Source organism: Delphinus delphis, chromosome 15 (genome assembly GCF_949987515.2).
Source record: "Delphinus delphis chromosome 15, mDelDel1.2, whole genome shotgun sequence".
Taxonomy (NCBI): Eukaryota; Metazoa; Chordata; class Mammalia; order Artiodactyla; family Delphinidae; genus Delphinus; species Delphinus delphis.
The window spans coordinates 68,119,824-68,145,584 of NC_082697.1; the positions used below are offsets into that span (position 1 = coordinate 68,119,824).

Consider the following 25,761-nt stretch of genomic DNA (forward strand, 5'->3'; position numbering starts at 1 on the left):
CCGTCTTTGCATTCCTGGTAGGAGTCATTATCTACTAGCCTTCTCGCAGACAGTCTGATTAGCAGATTGAGTCTGCTAATACATTCCTTCCCTTGGCTGCCTGCATTACTGGTTTTGAACTGACTCCTAATTAACTTCTTCCCATTTCTCCAGGTTGATGTCTTATTCTGCCTTATCCTCCCTATTCCCAGTTGCATCTGCACTGCTGACCTCTGCTTCCTTTCCCCTCTCTAAGCCTCCTTTACCCGGGGTGTTGTTGGTTGAGGGTGGAGCCTGATGGTAATGCTGCTCTTTTTCTCTCTGTGGGCTGTCTGGGTACTGCTTATGGGCGCTACATGGAAAATAGTTGCACTTTGGTTTACAGGGCAACTCTTTGCCTTTTAGCTTTTTCTTTTTGAATTCAGGTAAAATGCACATAACATAAAATTAACCATTTTAAAGTGTACAACTCAGTGGCATTTAGTACATGAGCAGTGTTGTGCTACCATCATTTCTATCTAGTTCCGAGGAATTTTGTCACCTGTAAAGGAAACCCCATAACCATTAGGTAGTAACTCCCCATCCCACCTCCCACCAGCTCCTGGCAGCCACTAGTCTGCTGTCTCTTTGGATTTACCTGTTCTGGATGTTTTCTATAAATGGAATCATAGAATATGTGACCTTTTGTGTCAGAGTATACACATGTTCATAGCAGCACTATTCACAATAGCCAAAAGCTGGGAATGGCCCAAATATTGATCCACTGTTGAATGGATAAACAAAGCTTGATACATCCATACAAGCGGGTATTATTCAGTCATAAATGAAGTACAATGTGTTTGAACCTTGAAAGCATTATGCTAGATGGAAGAAGCCAATCTTTCTTGTAGACTTTTTGGAAAATAAGATTAGAGAACTTACAGTTAATCTAGGGGGCAGAGTGGGGAGAGCAGTATGAAAGTCAGAACTCAATTTTAAACCAATAGAGAGCAGAGTCTACATCTGTTCCGTTTATCTCACTTTGTACGCTTCTTAGCTGTTGATGTTAATAAATGAAAATTCCCGTTAAGTAAGTGTGATGCCAATGATCTTTTCACAGGTTCTACAACCATCAGTAGCTGGTGCTTAAATAGTCTGGGGCTATTAATGCTAAAACTGCTTTTTCTGTTTTTAGTAAGAGATGCTAAAAACCTTGTACCTATGGACCCTAATGGCTTGTCAGATCCTTACGTGAAACTGAAACTGATTCCTGATCCCAAGAGTGAGAGCAAGCAGAAGACCAAAACCATCAAGTGCTCCCTCAACCCGGAGTGGAACGAGACATTTAGATTGTAAGTTAAAATCATTGCAGCCCAGCCTGGGTGGTGCAGGTTGGGTTGTGTGGGCCACCTGAGGTTGGGGAGGTCCTCTCCCAGCTTCTCTTTCCTTCGCTCCTTCCCTGCCTCCCTCCTTCCTTCCTTCCTTTCCTTCCTCCCTCCATCTGCATTTTTGCATTGCAAGCCAAGTAAAAATTGGAATTTTTTTTTGTACACTGCTGAGAATGTCTCTGGTGTGGGAGAGTGGGTGGGATGGAAAATAGTGTGATGTGTTGCTAGGTGAAGGCAAATTGTGGGAGAAGCTCTGGGTCTTGGCAAACATGGGACATAACCCATAGGGTGTGGGGATGACCTCTCTAGGGCTGGGTGCGTGGATAATGCTGGGCCTGTAGCTTGCCGGGAGCTCTCTGCCAGCTGCCATGGAGGATTTTACGTGGCTAGTGCTCCAATAATGTGGGTTCACTTCTTGATGCATCTGGGCCAACAGATATGACATATATCAGCCGATATTTATTGAGCATGTACTATGTATAACGAACACTGTATTAAGTGATCTAGCTTCATTGGTCATTTCATCCCCATTTTACCAATGGGGCTTAAAGCGATTAAAACACAGGCCAATGTCCCACAACAAATGGAGCAGGATTCAGCGACAGACAGTATGACTTCAAGAGCCATGGGCCAAAAGCATGATTCCTTGTGATGCCTCGTTCCTTCTTTCCCCTCTCAGGGCAAAACTGGGGGCCTATCTCAGCCTCAGTCAAGGACATGCCCTAGAACAATTTCCCCTAGACTGAGCATCAAGACTCTTTCCTTCATACATTTCCTCAGCCTCATCCTCAACCCGCATGTGTGCAAACACTCACACAATTATATGATTGACATCTATAGTTCTTACAGTGACTGTGTCAGTAGGATTTCCTGAACATCATGGATCCTATTAGGACATAAGGCAGCAGAAGTAGTTAGAACTGTCCCTGTCAGAGCTGGCCTTGGCCCTCCACCTGTTTAAACCGCTGTAAAACAGGAAAAGCTCTACCTCCCTGGGGAGCTTGCCTGGGATGGAAACTGAATATGTTTCTTACAACAGCTTGTAATCCTTAAAAATTCCGACCTTCAGGCTTTGTCCTCTTGTACATTTCATCCGCTTGAGAACTCACCATAACCTCCACTGACTTCTCTTTTTTTCTCCTTGCAGCCAGCTGAAAGAGTCGGACAAAGACAGAAGACTGTCTGTAGAGATTTGGGATTGGGACCTGACCAGCAGGAATGACTTCATGGGATCTTTGTCATTTGGGATTTCTGAGCTGCAGAAAGCTGGTGTTGACGGCTGGTAAGGGAAATTCCACTTTGAAAGCAACAGTACAACTTGGTCCATCAAAATGTGGGAGCAAGTATGTTTCCCTTTTTCTCCTAAATGTGAAAGACTAAAGCAGAATCACAAAGGGAAAGCTGGTAGATTGGCTCTGCCTCATAGATAGTTTTATTTAGTCCTCATGCAAAAAAAAAAAAAAAAAAAGAAAAAGAAAAAGAAAAACAGAAAAAGAAAAGAAAAAAGAATTAGTTGCCAATATTTTCAAAAATCAGGACATTTCCCATAAAAATCTGGACCTAGAGGGCAAAAATGAGGACAGTTGAATAGTTAATACCCCCTTTAGACAGGATGTGGATTTTCTATTTGCCACAGTCCTCACCAGTCCCTGTTGTTTTACAGCTGCCCCACTTCACACAATTATATGGCTTGACAGGCCCCATGGGCACTAAAAGGGCTCTCACGCTTTACCCAGAAGATATGTGTCATCCACTGTCAGATTTTGACTCCTTAAGAAGATGCTTCTTCTTTGGGACTGCTTACCAAGCCTGGTCACAAAAGTGCTGGAAGGTTGCTAGCATAGTCAGCTGCAAAATCTCCTTTGTTCTGACATTTTTGCTTTATTCCCTTCTAATGGCAAAAAATCCTTCCCCAATATTCCCATCAGAGAGGCTGGATAAGTCCTCTTTGGCAACTGTTTCCTTCCCAGTTATCTGAGTAAACGAGTCAGAAGAGATGACCCACCTTGGCACTAGAACTTTGGGAGAAGTAGTAATTAGGGGCGCTCCTATCTCTTTAAGAGAAATTGTCTCATTTCTGAATGGTCCCTGCTCAGGGCTTTTTCAGTTACAAGTGAAAGACAATCAAAATCAAACTGGTTTAGCAAGAAAGAGAATGGATCACTGGGCCCTCACATCCTTTCCCTCGTCCTCCTTACAACTTCCTTGTCTCTCCTCCACATTTATTGTAGGCTTTTATTCAAATATATATTGAGTATCCACTCCGTTCTAGTCACTAGAGATACAAAATAGTAGAAAATAGTGTTTGATGCTGATGAATGCTATAGAGAAAAGTAAGCAAGAAACAGGGGAAGGGACTGCCAGGGGACGGTGACATTCTGGTTTAATAGCGTGCTCAGGAAGGGACTCTCTGAAGAGGTGACATACAGCCAAGACCTGATGGGGGTGAGGGAATGGACCATGTGAAGATATAGGGAGAAACTGTCCCACACAGAGAGAATTAACCTGTCCACTTTGGTTGCAGAATTGTAGGGACCTCTTGCCTAGTCGATCCTTTTCCAAGCTTCCATGTTCAGTCTTTGCAAGTCCTCTGGCTTTGTGTAAAAAGTGACATGTTGTTGGATTAAAAAAAAAAAAAAAAAGAAAAAAGAAAACGTTATTCTGAAAGTGTTTTCCTCTTTTCCATACGGAAGTGTTTTAACACGTTTGGTCTTAATTTCTCCATTTTTGTCATGGTGTTTCTGTTTCTAAAGGTTTTATTTTTTTCCTTTGCTATTTCATTCTTTTTTTTCTGCAGCTGAACAGATTATCCTAAATCATTGTACCTTAAAGTCATATTTCTTTAAGCTTTCTTTTGTTATTACTAATAGTCATGTTTTGGTCTTATCACACACAAAAAATAACTAAAGCTTTGGAATCAGACTTCGTGGGTTAGAATTTCTGTCCTACCACTTCCTAGCTGTGTACCCCTGGGCACGTTACTTTGCCTTTCTGTGCCTTCTTTCCTCATTTGGAAATAATAGTGGTAATTAAGTCATAGGATTGTTGTGACATTAAATTAGTTAATAAGTGAAGTGCCCAGTGTCTGGTAAATAGTAAGCACTCAGTAAGTGTTAGTCATTATTATTAATTGAATAATTATTAGAAAAATATAAATAAGCAAACAAAATATTATCGGGATCCCATTGCCCAGAGATAATCACTATTGACCATTTTTAGAGTTTTTTTCTGTGTGTGTATGAAACAAAAATGAAAACTTACTGTCCACACTCTTTGGCAGTGTGCATTTTTCACCTAACAATACATTATGAACCCTTTTCCCTATCATTCAGTAATCTTAGGCAACATCATTTTTAGTAGCTTCATATAGTCCGTTCTTATAGATCAGCCTCAATTTACATAATCATATTCTTATTATAAGATATGCAATGCTTACCTATATAAATAATTCTACAGTAAACATACTTATAGTGAAACCTTTGGGCATGGCTTTAATTATTTCCTAATAAATTCGTAAGCCTGGAATCAATGGCTTTGAGACCATATGCATTATTCAAGTATTTGCCATAATGTTCTGTAATTTTTTTCAGTCAATTTACATCCTCACCAATGCTGTGTGAGACTTTTCATTTCACCCACACTTGTCAACATTTGGTATTATAAATTTCAAAGATGATGCAAAGGCCATACATATTTTGTTACTAATTATACATATTTACATAATATACATACATAATATGATACATGTTTTTATATATACTTTCATTTTATAATATAAATATTTATTATTATTATACATACATTTGTTACTAATTATGTTGAATGTTTTCATTTGTATCTTGCCTTTTTTTTGTATTTATAAGTGACTATTTCCAGTGTTTTGCCTATCATTTTCTTATTAATTTAGAAGAACTTTTTTTTTTTTCGCGGTACGTGGGCCTCTCCCTGCTGTGGCCTCTCCCATTGCGGAGCACAGGCTCCGGACGCGCAGGCTCAGCGGCCATGGCTCACGGGCCCAGCCGCTCCGCGGCATGTGGGATCTTCCCGGACCGGGGCACGAACCCGTGTCCCCTGCATCGGCAGGCGGACTCTCAACCACTGCGCCACCAGGGAAGCCCTAGAAGAGCTTTTTATGTAAGAAGGATAATACTATATCTTTGCTGAAATATATGTTGCAATATTCCCCTCTTTGATGTGGTAGGTTAATTCTGGTAATATGCATTTTTTCTTAGTGGTGTATAAAGCATTCCATTCAACTCTAATTAATACAATAAATATCAAGCCAACTGCCAGAAAAAGTTCTCTAGTTTGTCCACTGATCACTAGTTGTTTTCTGAATCATCCATCCTGGTGTTTACTGTCTCCTATGGATTTTAAAATTCACTAATTATATTTTTCTTCTGAAAGTAGTCTTTCCTAAGCTCAGATTCTTGCTGCTTCATAGATGCATCAACCTCTTGGATCTCACTGAAAATACGAGTTAGATATTTTCTGGAACTTTCTTTTGGCACCAGTTCTATTTCATGGGAATCCGATTCCTCATCGTTTCTCTTTATTTTAATGAGTTATTTTAATGAGTTTTATTTAATGAGTTTTCCACATGCCCTCCTTATAGAAGGATGAACACAGAAATGTTGAGTGTCCCTGTTCTAATCTTTCACATCCAGATGAAGGGAGAAGGGAGCCTTTTGTATTTTTTGGAGTTCTTCTTTGTTGGATCAAGGGTGCTGGTCCTGTAGATATTGGGGAGAGGGCTACGGCTGGAGTCAGCTGCACGGCAGGCAGCCCTACTGCCCCATGGAGGGGCATCTTCCCCCTGTTGGTTTTGTGCATCTCAAAGTCGGAAGGGGTTCCTGCTCTTCTTTTCTAATGGGCACAGTTGTCCGTATTTGGAGGCCATAGTGACAGCGTCCTGGCCACAGCAATCGTGAGGTGGTGGTGCCGTGCTCTAACCAATGCCCCAGGTGCTGACGTGTCCTGTACTTGCTGAATATGGATCAGAATTTTTGACCCTCGTCCAGTCCCTGCTGGTCTGTTCCAGGGTTGTTAGTGGGGTCCTGTTGAGGTTCCCACTGGCCGATCACAGCTGGTTAATCCTCTTCGATGTGTATTTTCCAAAGTATGGGGCCCCAAATGGCTCAGGTAGTACATGGTTGGGGCATCAGCCATATTGAATTGTATCCTGACAAAGCTATTCTTTTTTCTTTTAATTTAGTTTACTTATTTATTTATTTATTTATTGGCCGCGCCATGCAGCATGCGGGATCTTAGTTCCCCGAGGGATCAAACCCGTGTCTCCTGCATTGGGAACGTGGAGTCCTAACCACCAGACCGCCAGGGAAGTCCCAAAACAATTCTTTTGTTGGTGTTGCTTCAGTTCTTGAGTTTACTGCAGAGAAAGTCTCAGAGGGCGCTGGTGTATCCTTAATACTCTTTAACCCTTGCTGCTTGCTGATCCCCCATTTTAATAAAAGGGGCAGGTATGAGTCTCAGAGCCTTTGGTAAGCAACACCATCTACTTGGCTTTGAGTAGCTTTGATTTGCGTATGCTTCATTTTTTGCAGATACATACTTTCTGCTTGTAACAAGTGTTGGCTTTCTTTACAAAGAAGAGATATAAAGTGTCTCTTTAAAGTGAAGTTATTATTTGAAGAGATGATTTAATGAAAAGCATTGTCAAAAATAACATCCAGATTTAGCAAAATCCACAAAGCTGGAGGAATTTTGCCAAACACTGCTCCGTGCTCTCTTACTAATACTTTAATTTGCAGAACTTCCTGGAAGTCCCTGCTGCGTGTATAACACCCTTCTTGATTCCCAGCAAAGATACAGATGTTCTCTTACTTTTGTATTTATTTTGGTAATTTCTTTGGCAGTTTGGAAGATGAGCACTGAATATTAAATGTGGAGGTGTCCAGGCTCAAATCGTCATCTCTGCTTTGAGTCACCTATCTCTCTATTTTTAGAAGCTGCCTAGGAAGATTTGTGAATGGAGAAAAAAATTGTGATGAAAATTGTAAATTCTGGTTAGAAAGTCTCTGGGGGTGAGGAGTTTTGGGTTCTTTTTCCCCCTGCTGACTCCAGTGCCTTGGGAGTGTCCCTTTTCCTTCCTCACACTCATCTCAGTCTGACTAGATGGAAACATCTTTGTGGTCTAGAAACAAACTGAAACCATCTTGTTTATTATAGTAATATTAATATCAGTAACAATGACGATGATACCTTTTATTGAACACTTGCTAAATGCCAGGCACCAGGCTTATCATTTTACATGCAACATCATGTCTCAGCTTCACAGTCACCCTATGAAAAAGACTTTTATTCCTATTTATTGATGAGAAAAATCGAGGCTCAGAGGGCCTACCTAGCTTCAGTTATCCAAAGAGGCAAGGGAAGAGGTGAGATTTGGACCCAGGCATAGTTTGACTCCAGGGCTTGTGTACTTTCTCAGGAGCTTGACTACCGAGCACTTTGGGAAGGTTTCTGCGTAGAAAAATGGCGTCAGTGAGACAAGTCCAGAGTCATCCAAGTGCTGGGATGGCCGGGTGGCAGCATGTTACAGTGAAAGGGGATAGAAATGCTGGGACAGCGTGATAGGAATACGTTGACAGTGGGAGATCCTCAACATTCTTTCAGAATCAGAAAGCACATAATGGACCAAAAAAGTAGGTAGAAACATTGAACGATATAATCAAGAAAATTGTATGTGTCTGTGTGTGTTTAGAGAGACAGAGAACCTTGCATCCTATAAACCCATTTTTTTCTGATGTGTTTCTGATGGTTATAAAAATATATAGTGTCCCTGGCTACACACACACACACACACACACACACACACACACACACACACACACCCCAAAACATAAAACCCTCAACACATGTTTTTTTTTTTTTGTTTTTTTTTTTTATGGTATGTGGGCCTCTCACTGTTGTGGCCTCTCCCGTTGCGGAGCACAGGCTCCAGACGCACAGGCTCAGCGGCCATGGCTCACGGGCCCAGCCGCTCCGCGGCATGTGGGATCTTCCCGAACCGGGGCATGAACCCGTGTCCCCTGCATCAGCAGGCAGACTCTCAACCACTGCACCACCAGGGAAGCCCTCAACACATGTTTTTAAAGCAGAGCGTTCTATAGACTTCCCTCCCTTATCCTAATCAACAAAATGATATTAAGTAGAGTCATGGAATTTGTCTTTCCTTTGCTCCCTTTAGGTTTAAGTTACTGAGCCAGGAGGAAGGCGAGTACTTCAACGTACCTGTGCCACCGGAAGGCAGTGAGGGCAATGAGGAACTGCGGCAGAAATTTGAGGTGAGATGTCTTTCTTTCGGCATCAGTGGGAACCGGTTGAGCCTGCCTCTGTACTGTTTTTCTTGTTTATGGTGTGGTTTCTACCAAGGCCTTTCCTGACCCTGTGCCTTTGCGATGTTGTTCTGCTTTCTAGAAAACTCCTATTTATCCTTCAAGACCCCAGTTAAATGTCCCCTGCCTTGTAAAGTCATTCTGCCTGCCTGTCCTCATTCAGATTTAGACTTTTCCTTGAGAGTGTTCATTCACTACCCAGGTCATTTTGATGGTGGCTTGGACAGGGATGTTAGTAATGGTGAATGAAAGCAGTGGACAGGGTAGAGATATCTTGGAAGCTCAGACAAGTAGACTTGCTGAGGGATAGAATCTGGATTTGGATCTGTCGGCAGGATGGTGCTGTATTAACAAATGGAATTGATAGTGCCGGTGACTCCGTGAAATACCCATGGATGCATTTTTCGAAGATTAAGAGCCCTTGGCTCTGACCTTGGGCCATAGCGCTGGTCTGCTTCTACCCCAGATAAGCCCCTTCCCTTCTGTGGAGCCAAATAGACTCCATATATGAGACTAGCAGGTATGTAGGACACATCCCAGTGTTACAAAGAAAACGTTTTGGGGAAAATGGGTTTGAGTCCCTTCATTATATGGGTATTGAGTGATTTTAAAGTAGTTTCGTAAGGGAAAACACGTTATTTTGTTCACAGAAACTTACTATACTGAGTCTGATGGGAAATCATCAATTCTAGATAAGCAATGATGGCCTACTAACTCTGAAAAATGTATAAAATAGCTAAAATGAAGTAGGTTACTGTCATTGTTATTCATCAAGTAATCACACAAGCAAATAGAAGCAAAATATGACGAGATGAGGTTCTGTGAAAGAGAGGCCCATGGTGCTTTGAGAAGATATAAGAGGGAAATGTAACCTTGTCTGAGAGGACAGGGAAGGAGTCATTGAGGAAACAATAGGAAGGTTAACCAAGTAGAGAGGGGAAAAGAGCATTCCATTCAGAAAGGCGAACAGGTGCAAAGGCCCTGTGGTGGGGAGTTATATAGCAACTCTGTGACACTGAAAGAAGGCCAGTGTGGGTAGAGAAGAGAGAGCAAAGGGTGAGTTCACGGTGTGGCTGGGAGGTGGGTGGGGTCAGAGTAGAAGGACTGCTGACTCTAGCAAGGGTTTTGGCATTTATTCCAAGAACCATCTTAGTGTCCCCTCAACGTGATAGGACTCATACTTGTGTACTGACCCTTGTCTTGAGCCTGTGCCCTCCGTAAAACCTGGTGACGGTTCTGACCCAGTGGGACTTCCCTTCATGGAAACAAGTGGAATAAACATGTTAGCCTTGGACTTAACAGTCATTCTCCAGTGTACTTGATCACTGAGGTTCATCCTTAGAGAGCAGCTCGCTCAAGCCCAAATGAGTTGATGAAAGGACTTTCCCTCCCAGGAGAGTCGAGACCTGGACAGTGATAACGTTTTAGGACAGGAGGGCAGGCCTTCCAGAGAACCCTTTTCTTCTCCTTCCCTCAACTTTCTGATGGAGTGGTGTCCGTTTGCTGCTGAGTTAAAAATGTCCTCTTGTGGGTGAAAAAAACGAGACCAGTGTTTTCTTGTATAAAATGAAGTCTCGGTTTTGCAAAATGATTTCTTCTGTCTTAGGGCAGCCAGGGTGACATTTCAGAACACCCAGGAAAACATTTCCTACATGAACAGAGCATCTGTCTGGGCCAGTTACTGGCTTGAAGGAAAGGACTGTTTTATCTGCGTGCAACAAAATGTGTCCTGTATTTCCCGCAAGAGCCTGCAAATGCTTGCTTATGCCTGAGTGGTAATTGCTCCACACCATAGTTTGTTGATTAAAAAAATGTTTCCAAGAGACCGAAAATTGTTCACAGACACATAGAGGAATTTCAGTTGACCTTGGACGTGAGAAATGTAATCCCTGTGCAATAACCAATTAGCCCCCAGAATGACTCAGAAATTACTTTCAAGCCTCTTATCTGGAGAAATTCTGAGTGACAGTAAAATCGAGCTGCAGAAATTGGGGTAATAGAATTTCATGGTAGGGTGAGCTTGGTGAAGTTACCACACATGGTATGCTTCAGAACATTGGAGCAGGCTCTGTCTGGGGGCTTTTGTCTGGCTGTGGCCTTGCCAATGGGCCAGGGAAGGGAAGACTCCATTTTGCATGGTTCAGAATGGGTCTTCTGACAAGCTTAGAATTTTTTAATTTAATAAAGTGCTTACTGTGTGCCATTTATTGTTTTAAGTGCTTTAGAAATATTAAGTCATTTAATTCAGTCCTTATAACCACCATGACTGGTCAGTACCTTTATCATCCCCCTTTATCTTTTACAGATGAGGAAACTGAGGCCCAGAGAGGTTAAGCAACTTTCTAATATCCCTCAGCTGGTCATTGTCTAACTTTGAGTTTCCCCAGAAACAGACTATAAGGATTCAAGTGCAGGTGGTTTCTTCGGGAGGCGAGCCCAGGAAGCATCGGGAGCGGTGGGAAAGTGAGGCAGGGAAAGGAAGGGAGCTGGAAAAGTATGTCTGACCAGCAAGTTACCACTGTGGGCAGCTGGGGTTTAATCCTGCCGGGGATTAACCGGGCCGCAGCGTTTGCAGTCAAGGGGCAGGCAGCTGAAGTATTATCCACGAGCTCCCCTCCCATCACTGGCTGAAGGCTGCTTCCAGGGGTATTAACCTGCCGGCACTTGCAACTTGGCCTGCTTGTGGGCTGTGCTTGTTCCTGCGACCAGGAAAGGAGCCTGCAGGCAGAGTCACGGGTGGAAGCGGCAAGCAGCCCCAGGTATAGGGAGGAGAGGGCCCAGGGGTCTCGGCCAGAAACCTGGAGCCACACGCGTGCCGCGTAGCCTATTCTGTTCAGGTGGTTCGAGAGCCAGCCTGCCTGGATTGGAATCCCAGCTCTGTCCCTTCCTTGCTGGGTGCTGAAGGCAGGTGACTTTATTTCTCTGAGCTTTTGATTCCCCACCTGTATGTATCGTGGCACTTCTGGCCTCCTGTGGTTATGTGAAGAGTGAGTGAGATGGCATTTAAACCAGTGTCCGGCATGTCATATCATTCAGATGTCAGATGGTTATTATCCTTAGCAGCCCTCTCCCTGCCTCACCACCGCCTGGAATAAATAAAGCTCAGGACCTGCTCCTTCGGTCTTTGGAAGGGTTGCTTGGGGGCTGGGGAGCATCTACGTGGACCGCTAGCCTACAGAGGTGCCTCCCGCCACTGCTGGGTATGGGAGTGCTGTTGGAGCTCCTTGTAGGGGTGGAGGTTAGTTTAAGCCAAGAAAGGCATTCCTCATCTGAGATGGGGCCCTGGAGCCAGGCAGCCGGGACGCCTTCACTCTCCTGTAGCGCAGTCTGGGAACAGGCAGGGCTCTTTGCTCAGAAGCGTGTCTCTTTGCTTTATCTTTGAGCACCAAGTCCTAGGGCTCTAAATTACAGACATGAAAAGGTAGCCATTAGTGTATTCCTGTTTCTGAAGCCGTATCCAACGCAGCAAGATAGAGGATCATTTAAATTTGGGCCTCAATTTAAAAATGTTTGTTCTTTGATGGAGGACCTGCTAGGCACGAGGCCGCTGGGAGACATGGGACGTTCGGAGGAACACAGGACAGGGTTCTTGTCCCAAATGTTTTTAGAACTGAGAAGGTAACAAGAAGGGGGAAAAGCTTAGCGTGAGACAGCAGGGTGTGGTGGTGATGACGGTCAACTGGAGACCCCTTGTCCCGTCGAAACGCCCCATCCTTATGGATGGGGCCCAGTTTTGCCAGATCTGCTTCTTTAGAAGAAGCCGGGATTTGGGTTTTTGTAGGACATCTCCTGATTTTGAACAGATCTCAACTAATTTAAATATTAGTGCAGACCAGACCAATAAGGCTATTAGACTTCTGATCCAGCATCTAGAGGCTGAGATAACATCTGTCTTAGTTCAGACTCTTATAACAAAAATACCATAGACTGGGTGGCTTAAACAACATTTATTTCTCACAGTTCTGGAGGCTGGAAAGTCTAGGATCAAGGTGCCAGCAGAATCGTTGTCTGGTGAGGGGCTGCTTCCTGCTTCATGGCCCTCTTTTTGTTTTGTTTTGTTTTGGCCACGCCCAGAGCATGTGGGATCTTAGTTCCCTGACCAGGGATAGACGCCCCCTGCAGTGGAAGCTCGGAGTCCTAACCACTGGATCACCAGGGAAGTCCCCATGGCCCTCTTCTTACTATGTCCTCATGTCGCAGAAGGGGCAAGGGGACTCTTCTGGGGTCTCTTCTATAAGGGCACTAATCCCACCCATGAGGACTCCACCCTCGTGACCTAATCTCTTCCACAGGCCCCACCTCCTAATACCATCATGTTTGAGGGTTAGGATGTCAACATAGGAACTTTCAGGAGACACAAACATTCTCGGTCTATAGCATGTAACTGTGAGAAGAGTCAAACAAGCAAATTGAGATGGAGCGTAGAATTCAGAGGAGAGAAGGTTGCTTGAAGGACTGAGGAATCAAGCTGATGGACACTTGCTGCTCCTTGAAGAACCGGGAAAAATTTTCCTCTAAGCAGTCAGATGGAGAAATGGGGAAGTGTGTGCACCTCAGTCATGCTCCACTGGCAGGGGGTGCTGGGACCTGCAGGTGGATGGAAGCAAACCTCAGGGCTGAACGGAGCCTGGGGACCAGGGACAGTCAGGATGTGGATCTTCACAGGCTGGAGATTGGACTGTGTGAAGTGGGTGGGTCCTGAGTTGGGACTCAGAGAAGATGGGAGACAGCATAATAAAGCAGGGATGGTGGGAGGGAGGGAGGGATATGTTTGGATTGGGATAGCCTGGGAAAATCTCTGGGGGCTGGAGGGTGAGAATTTGGGATTATGGGAGGACATGGCCCTGAAAAAGCAATGCAACTTCTGTTTGAGGCTCTTTTCTTGTTTGCAGTTTCCCTAATGATCTGGTTTTAACTACCTCCTCTAGGCTTTAACCCCCAAATCTGTCTCCAGTTTTTGGTGGGTTTTTTTTATGATTTTTTTTTGGGCTGCGTCAGGTCTTTGTTGTTGCGTGCAGGCTTTCTCTCTAGTTACAGCGAGTGGGGGCTACTCTTTGTTGCAGTGTGCAGACTTCTCATTGTGGTTGCTTCTCTTCTTGCAGAGCATAGGCTCTAGGCGTGCAGGCTTCAGTAGTTGCAGCACGCGGGTTCAGTAGTTGCGGTGCATGGGCTCTAGGGTGTGCGGACTTCAGTAGTTTGGCTTGCAGACTCTAGAGCGCAGACTCAGTAGTTGTGGTGCACAGGCTTAGGTGCTCCACGGCATGTGGGATCTTCCCGGACCAGGGCTCAAACCCGTGTCTCCTGCATTGGCAGGCGGATTCTTAACCACTGTGCCACCAGGGAGGTCCCTGTCTCCAGTTCTTATGTCATTTCTTAACCCGAAAACCACATAATACAACTGTTTACTGGGTATTTATTTACACTTGATCGTCCCAGAGACGTTTAAATCTTAACATATCTTTACTACAAGATAACTGGACCAAGAATGCTCACAGCAGCCTTGTTAGCAGCCAAAAAGTGGAGACAACACAAATGCCCGTAACAAAAGAATGAATAAATGTAAACAGTGAACGCTACTCAGCAGTACAAAGAACAAATCACTGATTCAAGCAACAGCATGAGTGAATTTCAAGGCCATTAGGATGAGTGAAAGAAGCTGGATGCTAAAAACTACATACCCTATAGAGGAAAACTTGACACTCTCACAATACTTCCGATACCAAGTGTGTGGGTTTTCCACACCAAGAAGTTCTCCAGTTCTCTGTGGGCACCAACTAGGTGTTCTACAATTTAATTCAGTTTCAGCGCTAGTTACCTGGAGTTAGTGCAGACCCCATAGGTTAAGGGCTCAGTCCTACAAGACATCCCCCACTTTAGACTCCAATCGCAAATATTCTGGCCTCCTATTCTCCCCTGCCTTCACAGCGTTTGCTGCCATTCTGAGTCATCATTCTGCTGCTCACAGCAGCAGGCCCCTACCCCGTTGCACTGAGGACAAACATGGGCCTCATCCATCCATTTATCCAACAAAATATTTAACTAGAAAGTATGCTAGTTATCAGAGCAATTGCGGAGAATGAGACATATTCCCTGCCCTGGCAGGTTTCCAGTCTGTTGGGGAAGACAAGTGAACAGACAGTTATCATGCAGTGTAAATGGGAAGTGAGGTGGATGAAGGGAGCACATAGGCACAGCCCATCCAGACAGAGAGAATCAAGGAAGGCTTCCCCGAGGAAGTGAAAACGTGGAGCGGGAGGTAACTAGGTTGGCGAAAGGGAGAGAATAGTCATCCACACAGGAGCAGCAGTAGGTGCAAAGGCCCTGAAGTGGGAGGGAACTGGGACTCAAAGATGTGAAAGGAGGATGAAGCTGTGTTTCAGGGAAGAAGGAGCCGAGAAAATGTTGAAGAGGTTGGAGAAGCAGGTAGAGCCTGATCGTACTGGGCCATCTGGGCTAGTGAAATCACCGAAGTCTTTATCCTAAAAATCATGGGTCACTACCAAAGCATTTTAAGCCGGTGGTGACTGGGTTGAGTATGAAGAAGTGGAAGCTCACTGTGACTACATGTAAAGCCCAGTGTGGAGGGAACCAAGGTGGGTTGTCCAGGTGAGAGATGATGACAGGTGGTATTGGTGGAGATGGAAAGACGAAGGCATTCTAGAGACAGCTGGGAGGAAGCAGTGCCTGTTCCTGGTGGTGGATGAGACACGAGGGATGAAAGAGGAGTGAGGTGCCAAGGCTGGCCTCCACGTTTTGGGTCTGCACTGTGGAGGCTGGGCCATGCTTTTCACCAAGCTGGGGGCATGCCCACTGCAGATCCAACAGAGCCTGTCCTAGCAGGTACTCAGCTTGCGGCCTTTACGTGAGTTTTAGCACGTACAAGGGCATCCTCAAACTCTGATGATGTTTTCTGTGTGCTTCTCCCTCCAGAGGGCCAAGATCAATCAGGGGACCAAGGCTCCTGAAGAAAAGACGACTAACACCATATCCAAATTTGACAACAACGGGAACAGGGACCGGATGAAACTGACCGATTTTAACTTCCTGATGGTGCTTGGAAAAGGCAGCTTCGGCAAGGTACAGTATGGCTGGGTGGTAGCACCTGCTCCAGAAGGAACAGCTAACAAGGCAGGCACATTTGCTGTTCATATGGGGCTTACATTCCAGTGAGTGAAAAGTAAATAGAGCTACACTACAGTTGGTAACGAATACTGTGAAGGAAATGAATGGAGTGCTGTGTCACAGACAGATCAAGAAGGGACCCACTCAGATTGAGGAAGTGACGTAGAAACTGAGACCTGAAGGATGAGAATGAACCAGCCATACATTCAAAGAGCTAGGAAGGAATGTTTGCAGCGGCGAGAACGGCAAGTGCAAAGGCCCTGAGGTAGGCAAGGGCTGGGCACATTCTAGGCACCATCAGAAGGTGCTGGGGCCAAAATGTCATCAGCAGGGGGAGGTTGCAGGACGTGAGGTTGCAGAGGTGGGAGGGGCCTGATCATGCAAAGCCTTAGAAGCTGTGATGAGAAGTTTGGATTTTATTCACAGCGCAGGGGGGAGCCACTGAAAGTCTTAAACAGAGAAGTGACATGATCAGATTTGGTTTGGGAAAAGATTACTCTTGCAGCTGAGAATGGAGATGGTTCTTTTCGAACAGCAGCACAGTTGAAGGATGACCTGGGACTCGTAGAGTGATTCTGGATGCTATTATAGGTACTAGGAGATGCAGTTTTACTGAAGTTGAGATTGTGTTATAAGTATTCCTGACGTGTTTAGTGTTGTGAGTCTTTTAATCCCTGTGTGTGCCACCAGTATGTCTCATATCAATCTCAGACCATGAACTGAGGTGTGCAAAAATATCAAATTTCTTCCCCATCTCTGTAGCTTAAGTCAAAAATCTGGGAGTTATCCTTGCCTCCTCTTTGCCCTCCCCTTACCCCAGCCGTGCATGATCCATTAGTTAGTCTGGATAGGTCCTCCTCCAAAGCATATCATGAATTTACCGAGTTCTCTCCATCTTCACTGATGCAGCCCTAATCTATGCCATACAATACCGTCTGGACCACTGCAGACATTCCTAACTGGTTTCCCTGCTTCCACTCTTGTGACCTATAATTAATACACTTCTATGCAGCAGCCATAGTTATTTTTAAAAACTTACATTAGGTCAAATCACTCCCATGCTTAAAACCCTCCAATGACTTCACAAGGAGAATAAATTCTATACTGTGTCCTTGGCTTACATGACCCTTTAAATTCTGATCAGTTTAAATTGTTCTCTGTTTGATACCCTCTTCTCCTTTCCTTCTCCCCATCACCCATTGTGCTTGGGCCGCATGAGGTTCTTTGAGACATACAGAGCTCCCTCCTCTCTTCGAGCTTTTGTGATGCTGTTCGCTTTATTCTTTGCAGAGCTGGCTCTCTCTTGTAATTCCCATCTCTACTTAGATATCACCTCTTCTGAGAAGTCTTCCCTAACTACCACTGAAAGAGCCACTCATTCATTCTCCATTATATTGAACTCTCTCCTAGCACCCATCACCAGATGATACTTCTCTTGCTTGTTTGTTGGTTTGTCTCCTTGTTCTAAGATCTGAGCTCCACCAGAGCCAGGAGCTCTGTCATGTTCACCGCTGTACTTCCAGTGCCTGTGGATGAATTCATTCAGGGTCTAGACTGAGTGCGTGAATTTTCTCTATGGGCCACAAGGTCCATCCGTCTGCTGTGATGGACTAAGGAATCTGAGGTTGTGGCCCAAAGTTTGAAGAGCCTCGGCAGGGAGTGAGAATAGAGAGTAGGAACACGGAATAAGATTACTGAGCAGCCTGGAGGTCCAAAAGGCTAGAGAACAAGCAGTAGTGATGGTGGAGGTCCATGCCGCTGTGTCCTTTTTGCCAGCAGCTCTGAGCAGCCTGGGGGTGGAGATGGAGAAGTAGATGGTGGATTTGAGCTAAGGATGGCGATCAGCAGGATCGGTGCCCTAGAAGATCCCAGCGATAAGGGAGTCAAGGCTTCTGGGAAGAGGGATGCCCACTGCAGATCCAACAGAGCCTGTCCTAGCAGGTACTCAGCAAAAGTGTCCTGAATAAATGAGTAAAAAGGACATCCAGACTAGAAGGAAGTCAAAGCAGAAAGAGGGTTATAACCTTGGGGAGGAAGAAGGAGTCTAGAGGCCTAGGGATGAGAAACAAGTGGGTGAGGCCAAGAGATTTAAAATGCTAGGAAGACTAAAGGCATTTAGATTTCAAAGATGGGGGGATTTCCCTGATGACAAGGAAGAATGAAGCCTAAATGAAGAGGAGGTTCTAATAAGCTGAGGCTGTCGGGGAGTTTTAAAAAAATTAAATTATATTTTTAATAAGCAGTGTTTTCACGTGGTTCATAATTAACATTATATTAAAAGGATAAACACTGAGAAGTCTTTTGCTCCCACTCAGGTTCACATCCTTCTGTGCCCCCTCGCTGCTACTGCCCTCCGTATACAAGCTGTTTTGTTAATTTGCATCTTTCCAGTTTCTCTCTGCTAATTTAACGAACAGAAATATGCATATTTATTCTTGTCCTTGTTGCCTCAAAAGTTAGCAGACCACACACATATTTCTTCACCTTCTTGATCACTCCGCAGTACAGATTGGAGAGTTTTTGATTGAGGAATGGAAGTTCTGGAGGGTCTTACAGAAAGGATTGGGGTTGGGGGGTGGGTAGAGAAGTGGGAGAGTGGGTCTTGGGGAACAGTGAGGGAATGAGAGAGAATAGATCATATGTTTCCATGGAAACTGTTATACTAATTGAGAGTTCTGTTCCAGACTGGGGATGTGGTATCAAATCACAGAGGAAGACAACAGTATGTCATGAAAGCAAGCTAGAATAGCAAAAACCTCTACCGTCCTTTAAAACATAGAGTAATCCTTTGCAACTCTTGTTTTGCCAGTCGCGGTTTTAAATTAATGTGGTTTTATATTTGAATGCCTACTTTTACCATTTTTCAGTCTTGTGGGATATATACATCAACCCCCTTAAATGGAAGAACACAGCAGCAGTAACTGCTCCCCCGCCAAAGATGAAAGACAGGGACCGTTGGGTAATCTGTTCACACCTCCCCTCCCGCAGGCCCACTGTATCAGATCTGGCCCAGAAAAACATGCTCTTAGAGACAGTAATAATTTGTGGAGCAACTAGGGAGAGACACAAGCATTTTGCTAAGACCTATGAAAATGAAACAAGGGGCAAAGCAAGTGTGAAGGCCGTTGAGTTCCAAACGAGTAAACCCTGTTTCAAAAACTTTAAAAAGAAGAAAAATTTGGAGAGTTTGCTTTCCTGACCACGTGAAAGTGTTTCCCTGGGAGCGTTACCGCACCAGGGCAGGGCCTCTTGGCGTGTCCGGCTTACTCGGAGATAGACGCCCTCTAGAACTTTTGTTGCAGAGCGATTGCGCGTATTATTCATTTGTTATTTAATGTTTATTTTTATAGCTTTATCCTCTCTATTTTTTTCTGATTTCTTGAACCTTTGACTTCTGCTTTGCCAACCTTTACACTTTTCAAGAATTTTACCTCTGTGGTTGTCGAGTGATTTCTGCAGTTAAAACTGTGCTCCGGATATATAAATTGGGCCGATGTGCACTGTTCAGACTGATTATACAAGTGGGGCTTATAAAATAAACACAGCAAGTCTCTGATAAGGTGTATACACAGCACAAATACAGCTCTGTACCTTACAGACTTGATTCCCCTAATTCTAAAGTACCATAATAAACATCCATTGGATATTTAATTAATACTAGTATCACTTGCTTTCTGAGACTTCAGATGTGCTTGTGGTACTGATTTGTATGATCCAGATGTTTTTAGAAAATCATGCCGGGAAGTTCGAATGAGGGCTTTCTTATTATTTTCTTATACTCGTGGACTCCTGCCTGTGGAGGATACTGGCCTGCTGGGGGGGTTGGTGGTGTGGGGAGGGCAGGAACATGTTGTGGTGGACCTAGAGCTCACATAAAGAAGCTCGAATCCAGCAGCACAGAAGAGCTATCATAGGAAAAGATCAGTAATAGAAAAAAATGAAAATAGCCCAAATGTTTATCAGTAGTGTGAAAGTTAAACATATAATGGTGTCTCCATGATACCTTCAAAAGGATGAGGTCTTTGTGTCTCTCGTATCTCTGTCTGTCTGTCTATCTGTCATCATGGACAGATGTCCATGACACAGTATCAAGTAAAAATAGAAGCAAATCACAGAACATTATGATTAGTAATCTAAAATACACTGAACACAGAATAATTCTATTTATGGAACGTACTCATAGCTCCTACTCTCTTTGAAATTCCCCCCAACATTTTATTAGGAAAAACTTTAAAAATACAGAAAAGTTAAAAGAATTATACAATGAACACCCATAATACCCAATACCTAGGTTCTGCAGCCAGCATTTGACTGTATATGCGCGATCACATGTCTCTCCAGCTCTTTGTCAACCCATTTTTTAATGCGTTTCAAACCAAGATGCAGATAGCGGTACGCTTCTCCCCTGAACTCTTCAGCATGCATATCATTTAACCAGAATTCAATATCTGTTTTTGATCATTTTAAGGTAATAAAATTTACATACAACAAAATGCACAAGGAAGTGTATCATTCTATGAATTTTGAAAAATGCATACTTAAAAACCCAGTGGGAGTATAAACGTTGATCAAAAAAAAAAATCACACTAACAGATATAAAGTACAGCCGTGATGTTTGCCGTGTGCTGGGAGAGCCTGCGGGAGTGGGATCGGCCCTGGCCAAAGTCAGGGAAGGCTTCTGGGAGGAAGAGGCTCTTGAGCTTTATCTAAAGGATGAGCTAAGTTAACTGTGCAAAGAGGGGAGGGAGTAAGTGGAAATCTCAGAATGTCTCTTCTGGGACTTCCCTGACGGTCCAGTGGTTAAGATTCTGTGCTTCTAATGCAGGGGCCATGGTTTTGATGCCTGGTTGGGGAACTAAGATCCCACATGCAGCGTGGCAAAAAAAAAAAAAAAAAAAAAAAGAACATCTCTTCTTCCAGACCCCACACACCTAACCTCCTTTATTAGTTAGGGTGGATCCAACTGCCATAACAAAAAGACCCCTACATGTATACTGGCGCCGCCGCAATAGAAGTTTAATGTTCATTCATGTAACAGTCCAAGATGGGTGTTCCTGGCCTCACCCACGCTCTCCATATGGTGATTAAGTGACCCAGGTTCCTTCCATCTTACACAGCCCCATCAATCCCTACAGCCTTGTTTTTGTCTATACTCAGAGTGCGGGGGCGGGGAAAGAGTACAGAGGAGGCACAAGCTGCTTCATAAAAGCCTTGGTTTGGAAGTGGCACCCATCACTTCTGCCTACACGCTATTACAGAGAATTTAGTCACATGACTCAGTGCAAGGGACGCTGGGAGAACAATTTTGATGGAAAGATAGTGGTCTCAGCCATACGCCCTACTTCTCAGCTCTGGTTGGAATTCTTGGTGACATGAAAGACCTTCTGACTTTAATCTTTAGAACTCCCAATTTTCATGTCCCACAAACAAAAAACTTTAAGCTTCTCTTCTCGATGACATTTCCTTGTGTTCAAATCATGGAACGTGCCAGGTGTTAGTGCTGCTTTTCCTGAAGCATAGCATAAGCCAGGAATAAATCAAGTAGGAAGAAGTCAGCAGCTTATAAAATTAAAAGGAAAAGTGGCAAGTCTTTAGAAACTGAGTGCCCGGGTATTACATTTATCTCTTCAAAAAGTCCCATTCAGGTCTGCTGCTCTGTATACATCGAAGATGATCAGAAATAAAAAGCTGAGAGGTGAGAGGCAAAACCATTAAGCCTCCCTTCTGGTGTTTGACTTTCCTAGAATAATGCCCAAGAGGCTGATGATATTAAGTGCTTGAGTGTCACTAAGGAGGCCATTTAGTGTTAGCCAGTGGCCCCTTTCCTATAGCACCCCAGAGACTCGGCATTTGTGTGCCACTCTCCAAGGTGCTGACACCAACTCCCTTGGCTCCAGATTCAGACCGTACAAAAGGGTTGAGTATAGCCTTGGCCAAGTTTCCCAACTATTACCTATTTATGCACTTGTTTTTATATTTTCTGTTTATTTTTTTAAGCACGTACATACCTCCTTTATACTATCTTAAATATTTTCTCTCTCTCTTTTTTTTTGGCCGCGTTGCGTGGCCTGTGGGATCTTAGTTCCCTGACCAGGGATTGAACCCCGGGCCCTCGGCAGTGAGAGCGCAGTCCTGAACTCTGGACTGCCAGGGAATTCCCCTTAAATATATATTTTAAATTGATTTAATTGACTGCCTTTTCTTCTTCTTAGCATTGCCCTAAGTGATAATGTATTCGAAATCACGGGCTTGATCTAGCAGTCATATATTTATTTTAATATATTCTTAGGAGAGTTTATTAAAAGAAAAATAATTTTGTCCTTGTATTGCCGATGGTAGAAGTACCACATTTTTTGAAAAACTGCGTTCAAGATCTTACACTCACATGACAATCTGGTACTTCAATTACCACTGTATTCCTAAGAACATGAAGTCTTTTGCTACATTTTTTGTGTATATCTGGAAGCTACAGAACGTCTCTAATCTTCCCTCTCCCCTATATCCTTTCCTTTAGATGAGAAGCATGTTCAGCATTTCCTGTCTCCTTAAAGATGTTTTCTGTGACCTTGACTCTCCCTTCGCTGTCCTGTACTCACTGACTATATCCAGAGAATCAAACTGCTCTTCTGAGATCTGCTGCCTACACTTCCTCCCCACTCACCTGTGCCTTATCCTTTTGCCTTGTGACTTCTACTCTCAGCTACTTCTGAACCGCCCGTCTCCCAGGTTATCAGTGATCTCGTAGCTCCTGACTCTCCTTACTGTAGGCCAGGCTTTGTTGTAAGTGCTTTGTATGTTTCGGCTCGTGTTTATGCTGTGATGTAGCTACTTATATCCCCATTTTACAGATGAGGAAAGGAGATGCGGGAAGTTGAAATAAGTTGGTAAAGTCACAGAGCTCGTCAGGGACGTTTAACGGACCAGGTTTGGTTTAGATGCGTGTGATCTTAGGCTCTTGATTGCCTTGATACTTAAAACTTGCATTTCTAGTCTCAACAGTGGTCGCCTTGCCATGTCACAAACATATTCTAGAAGGTTAACCGTTTTCCCCTCTTATTTTCTCATTTCCCCCTCTCTGCTCTTTGCCTATAAGTGTAAGCAGAGTTTGCTGCCTTGTTTTCATCCTGAGCCTTTGCCATTAGACAAATGCCACGTGCATGGTGATGGGAGCCTCCAGATTTTCTGTTCTCCCTCCTCACTCTGTGTTTGTCAGTTACCTATGCATGTGCAAACACCCGTTGGCACTGTGAGCCATCAACAGGGATTCCTGGGAGGGCTCCTGAGAATGGGCTACTCTCTTCTAGAGCCTGCCCTTCTCACCTCCTCTAAGGCTTCAGCTCACGGGGTCCTCCAAGTCTTGGAGGCACCTGTAGTGCGTGTGGTTCCTCAGCTGGTTTCCTTTCCACCATCACCGTCCATTTCTTGTAACCCTCACCAGCTCTACCTCCCATCCCCACCCTCTACAATTCCACTTGCCCATCTCCATTGCCTCCAACTTTTGAGCTCCTACTAAATGCCAGGGATCATGCTGTGGCTTTATATGCATCACACATCCTATTATTTCTCACCACAGTCATGCAAGGTAGTTACTGATGTTAACCCTATTACACCTATTTGGAAATTGGAAGTCAGAGAGATTGAGTGACCTCCCCGAGACTACACAGCTGGGAATAGGCAGGACCAGGACTTGAAATCAGGTGTTGTGATTCCAGTTGCCTCTTTCCATCCCTAACAGCACTCTTCTCTACTTTTGGGTCCACTCATCTCCACCAAGCTGCTAGTCTTTTCATTTTTGAAACAGTTTCAAAACCGCTACAGAGACTTTTGCGGGTTCTTCCTTACACCATGAAAAAAAGTTAAAACCTGTATCTTACGACTGCTTTGGCATCAGGACAAATGTATTAATATTGCATGTTAAAGCAGTTTCTTCAGCCCAAAAGTTCATTTTTTTTTCTTGTGATTCTAAAAGAAAGTAAAACACTTTCATGAGCCCCTACAGAGATTGTGGTCCCTGGTGTGCTTGAAGTTGGCCCTGGTGGCTAACACTAGCTCCCCAACAGCACACAACCTCCAAGCTGTCTCCCCCAAAGCCACTGGGGTCCTTAATTAGTGTGTGCTTTGAGTTTGGGCACAAGAGGACAACCCAGACAGAGCTCCAAGCCCCGGACTCCAGTGTCTTCTGCTGCATCCAAGTGCAGCACTGAATTAACCGCAGGAAGAAAGTGCCTGAGGAGATGAAAAGGCAGTTTCGTTTCTACCGGTAACAAAGGCCTTTTCTGAAGTCCCAGCGCTCCCGCTGTGGGAGTCTATTCCTAATTTTAATCTCATTAGCAGTGTGGCTTCACTTGCGCACATATACGTCCATACATTAGAGGTGGTTATATAATCCTACAGACAAAAGCTCTTCCCTTTACTTCAACCTGCTTTGCTATCTTCCTGCACCATATGGTGAGTCCTGTATCATGTGGTTCACAGAGAGCTCAAAGGCTTCGCTACCTGTTCCCTTAATCCTCTTCCAGAGAACCTGTTGACACTTGCTGTCTGATCTTGGACTCCTGCCTTCTCTTTGGTTCTGTCCCAATTACGGCACCTTCGTCCCGGCCCCTAGTCTTTCGTATGCAATTCTGACTGCTGTGGGGTTTTTTTGCCAACTCATTTCCCCCAGTCACGGTGAGGCCCTTCCACTCTCTGAATTCCTCTCATCAATGAAGTGACTTACTGCTTCTCTGTAGCCCCTACATTCACCCCTCAGAGGATAGTAAATTACAGAACAAAAAAGCGTAAGGGTCTGTTTTCCCAATAAAATGAATTATATCAAGGAAAGGGAAACATCTGGAATTCAGGTTTCCTTGTCAAGCCACAGGGAGTAAAGGGGGATTTATTGGACAGACATGGCATGTTCCTGTGTGTCTTCCAACATCCAAAGGCAGGAAGTGCAGCTGGGACCAGAAAGTTCCAGGAACCCAGCATTCATTGTCTCCATCCTGGGGACCCCAATCTGTCACCTTGGCTTCTTGCTGACGTCTCTCACTGTGGATGTGCATCCGTGTTACCTCCTTCAGCCTTATGTCACTTCTCAATTCTCAATGTCTAATCCCCAAATCTAGAGTAGTCTAGAATTTAAAACCCCAGGAAAGAGACTGATGGACCAGTATGGCTCAGTGATCATGTGATCCAGTTAGCTGTGGCCAAAGGGACAGGTCACTTCTCCAGCCATCTGTCAGGAAGGACAACAGGAACAGACTCTCTGAAAAGCAAATGTGATGTGGGCAGTTCCTCGAAGAGAAGGAAGAAAATATTGTCCGTCTGGCACACAGGCCAGTGTTTCCTTTAAGTCTGTATATTCTTCAAAACGTTGTCTGGCTCTTTGGGAAAAATAATACAAAGTTAAATCTAGTCCTCTTACTGAAGGGCCAGATAGAGCCTATTAACAGGGAAGCTCTGTCTCGGGCAATAATTCACAGCCTCTGGTCCAATTATTGTGCTGTCATGGTTCACCCTCCACACATCCATCTCAACTGCATCTTTATGTGCTATTTCAGAAATTCTAGACCTGTTAAGATATTGAAGCCCTGTTTACTAACAACATTACCCATAATCTTTTCTACAAAAAACGTGATAGCAGAGACCTATAGATTTTAATCATCCAACACCCATAGTAAATATTTTGAATGTACACCTACAGATGGTTAATATAATTAAACATGCCATAGTTTGTTTCAATCCTTCCCTGCCCCTCAGCTCTGTTTGTTATTATGTATTGACCTCATTGAAAATCACTGCAGAGATTGTATTTTGAGTGCTGAGAACCCGTCTAAGCGTTTTATATGCATTGCTTGTTTCATCTTCACAACGATCTTTTGGGGTGGGTGCTGTCATTATCCCCATTTTACATGAGGGAATGGAGGCTCAGAGAGTTGAGAGACTTCCAGATT

The 25,761-nt window shown here is 44.2% G+C and overlaps 1 protein-coding gene across 4 annotated transcripts in view; it reads left to right on the plus strand.

The window, feature by feature from the left end:
• Positions 1–25,761, plus strand: part of PRKCB (protein kinase C beta) — a 311,977-nt gene that overhangs the window by 215,180 nt on the left and 71,036 nt on the right. For all 4 annotated transcript variants that reach the window (XM_060031926.1, XM_060031922.1, XM_060031925.1 and 1 more), the window contains 4 exons: positions 1,154–1,310; positions 2,494–2,628; positions 8,557–8,653; positions 15,635–15,781. In XM_060031926.1, coding sequence (XP_059887909.1) covers positions 1,154–1,310; positions 2,494–2,628; positions 8,557–8,653; positions 15,635–15,781 — 536 coding nt within the window. The remainder of the gene's footprint in view (positions 1–1,153; positions 1,311–2,493; positions 2,629–8,556; positions 8,654–15,634; positions 15,782–25,761) is intronic.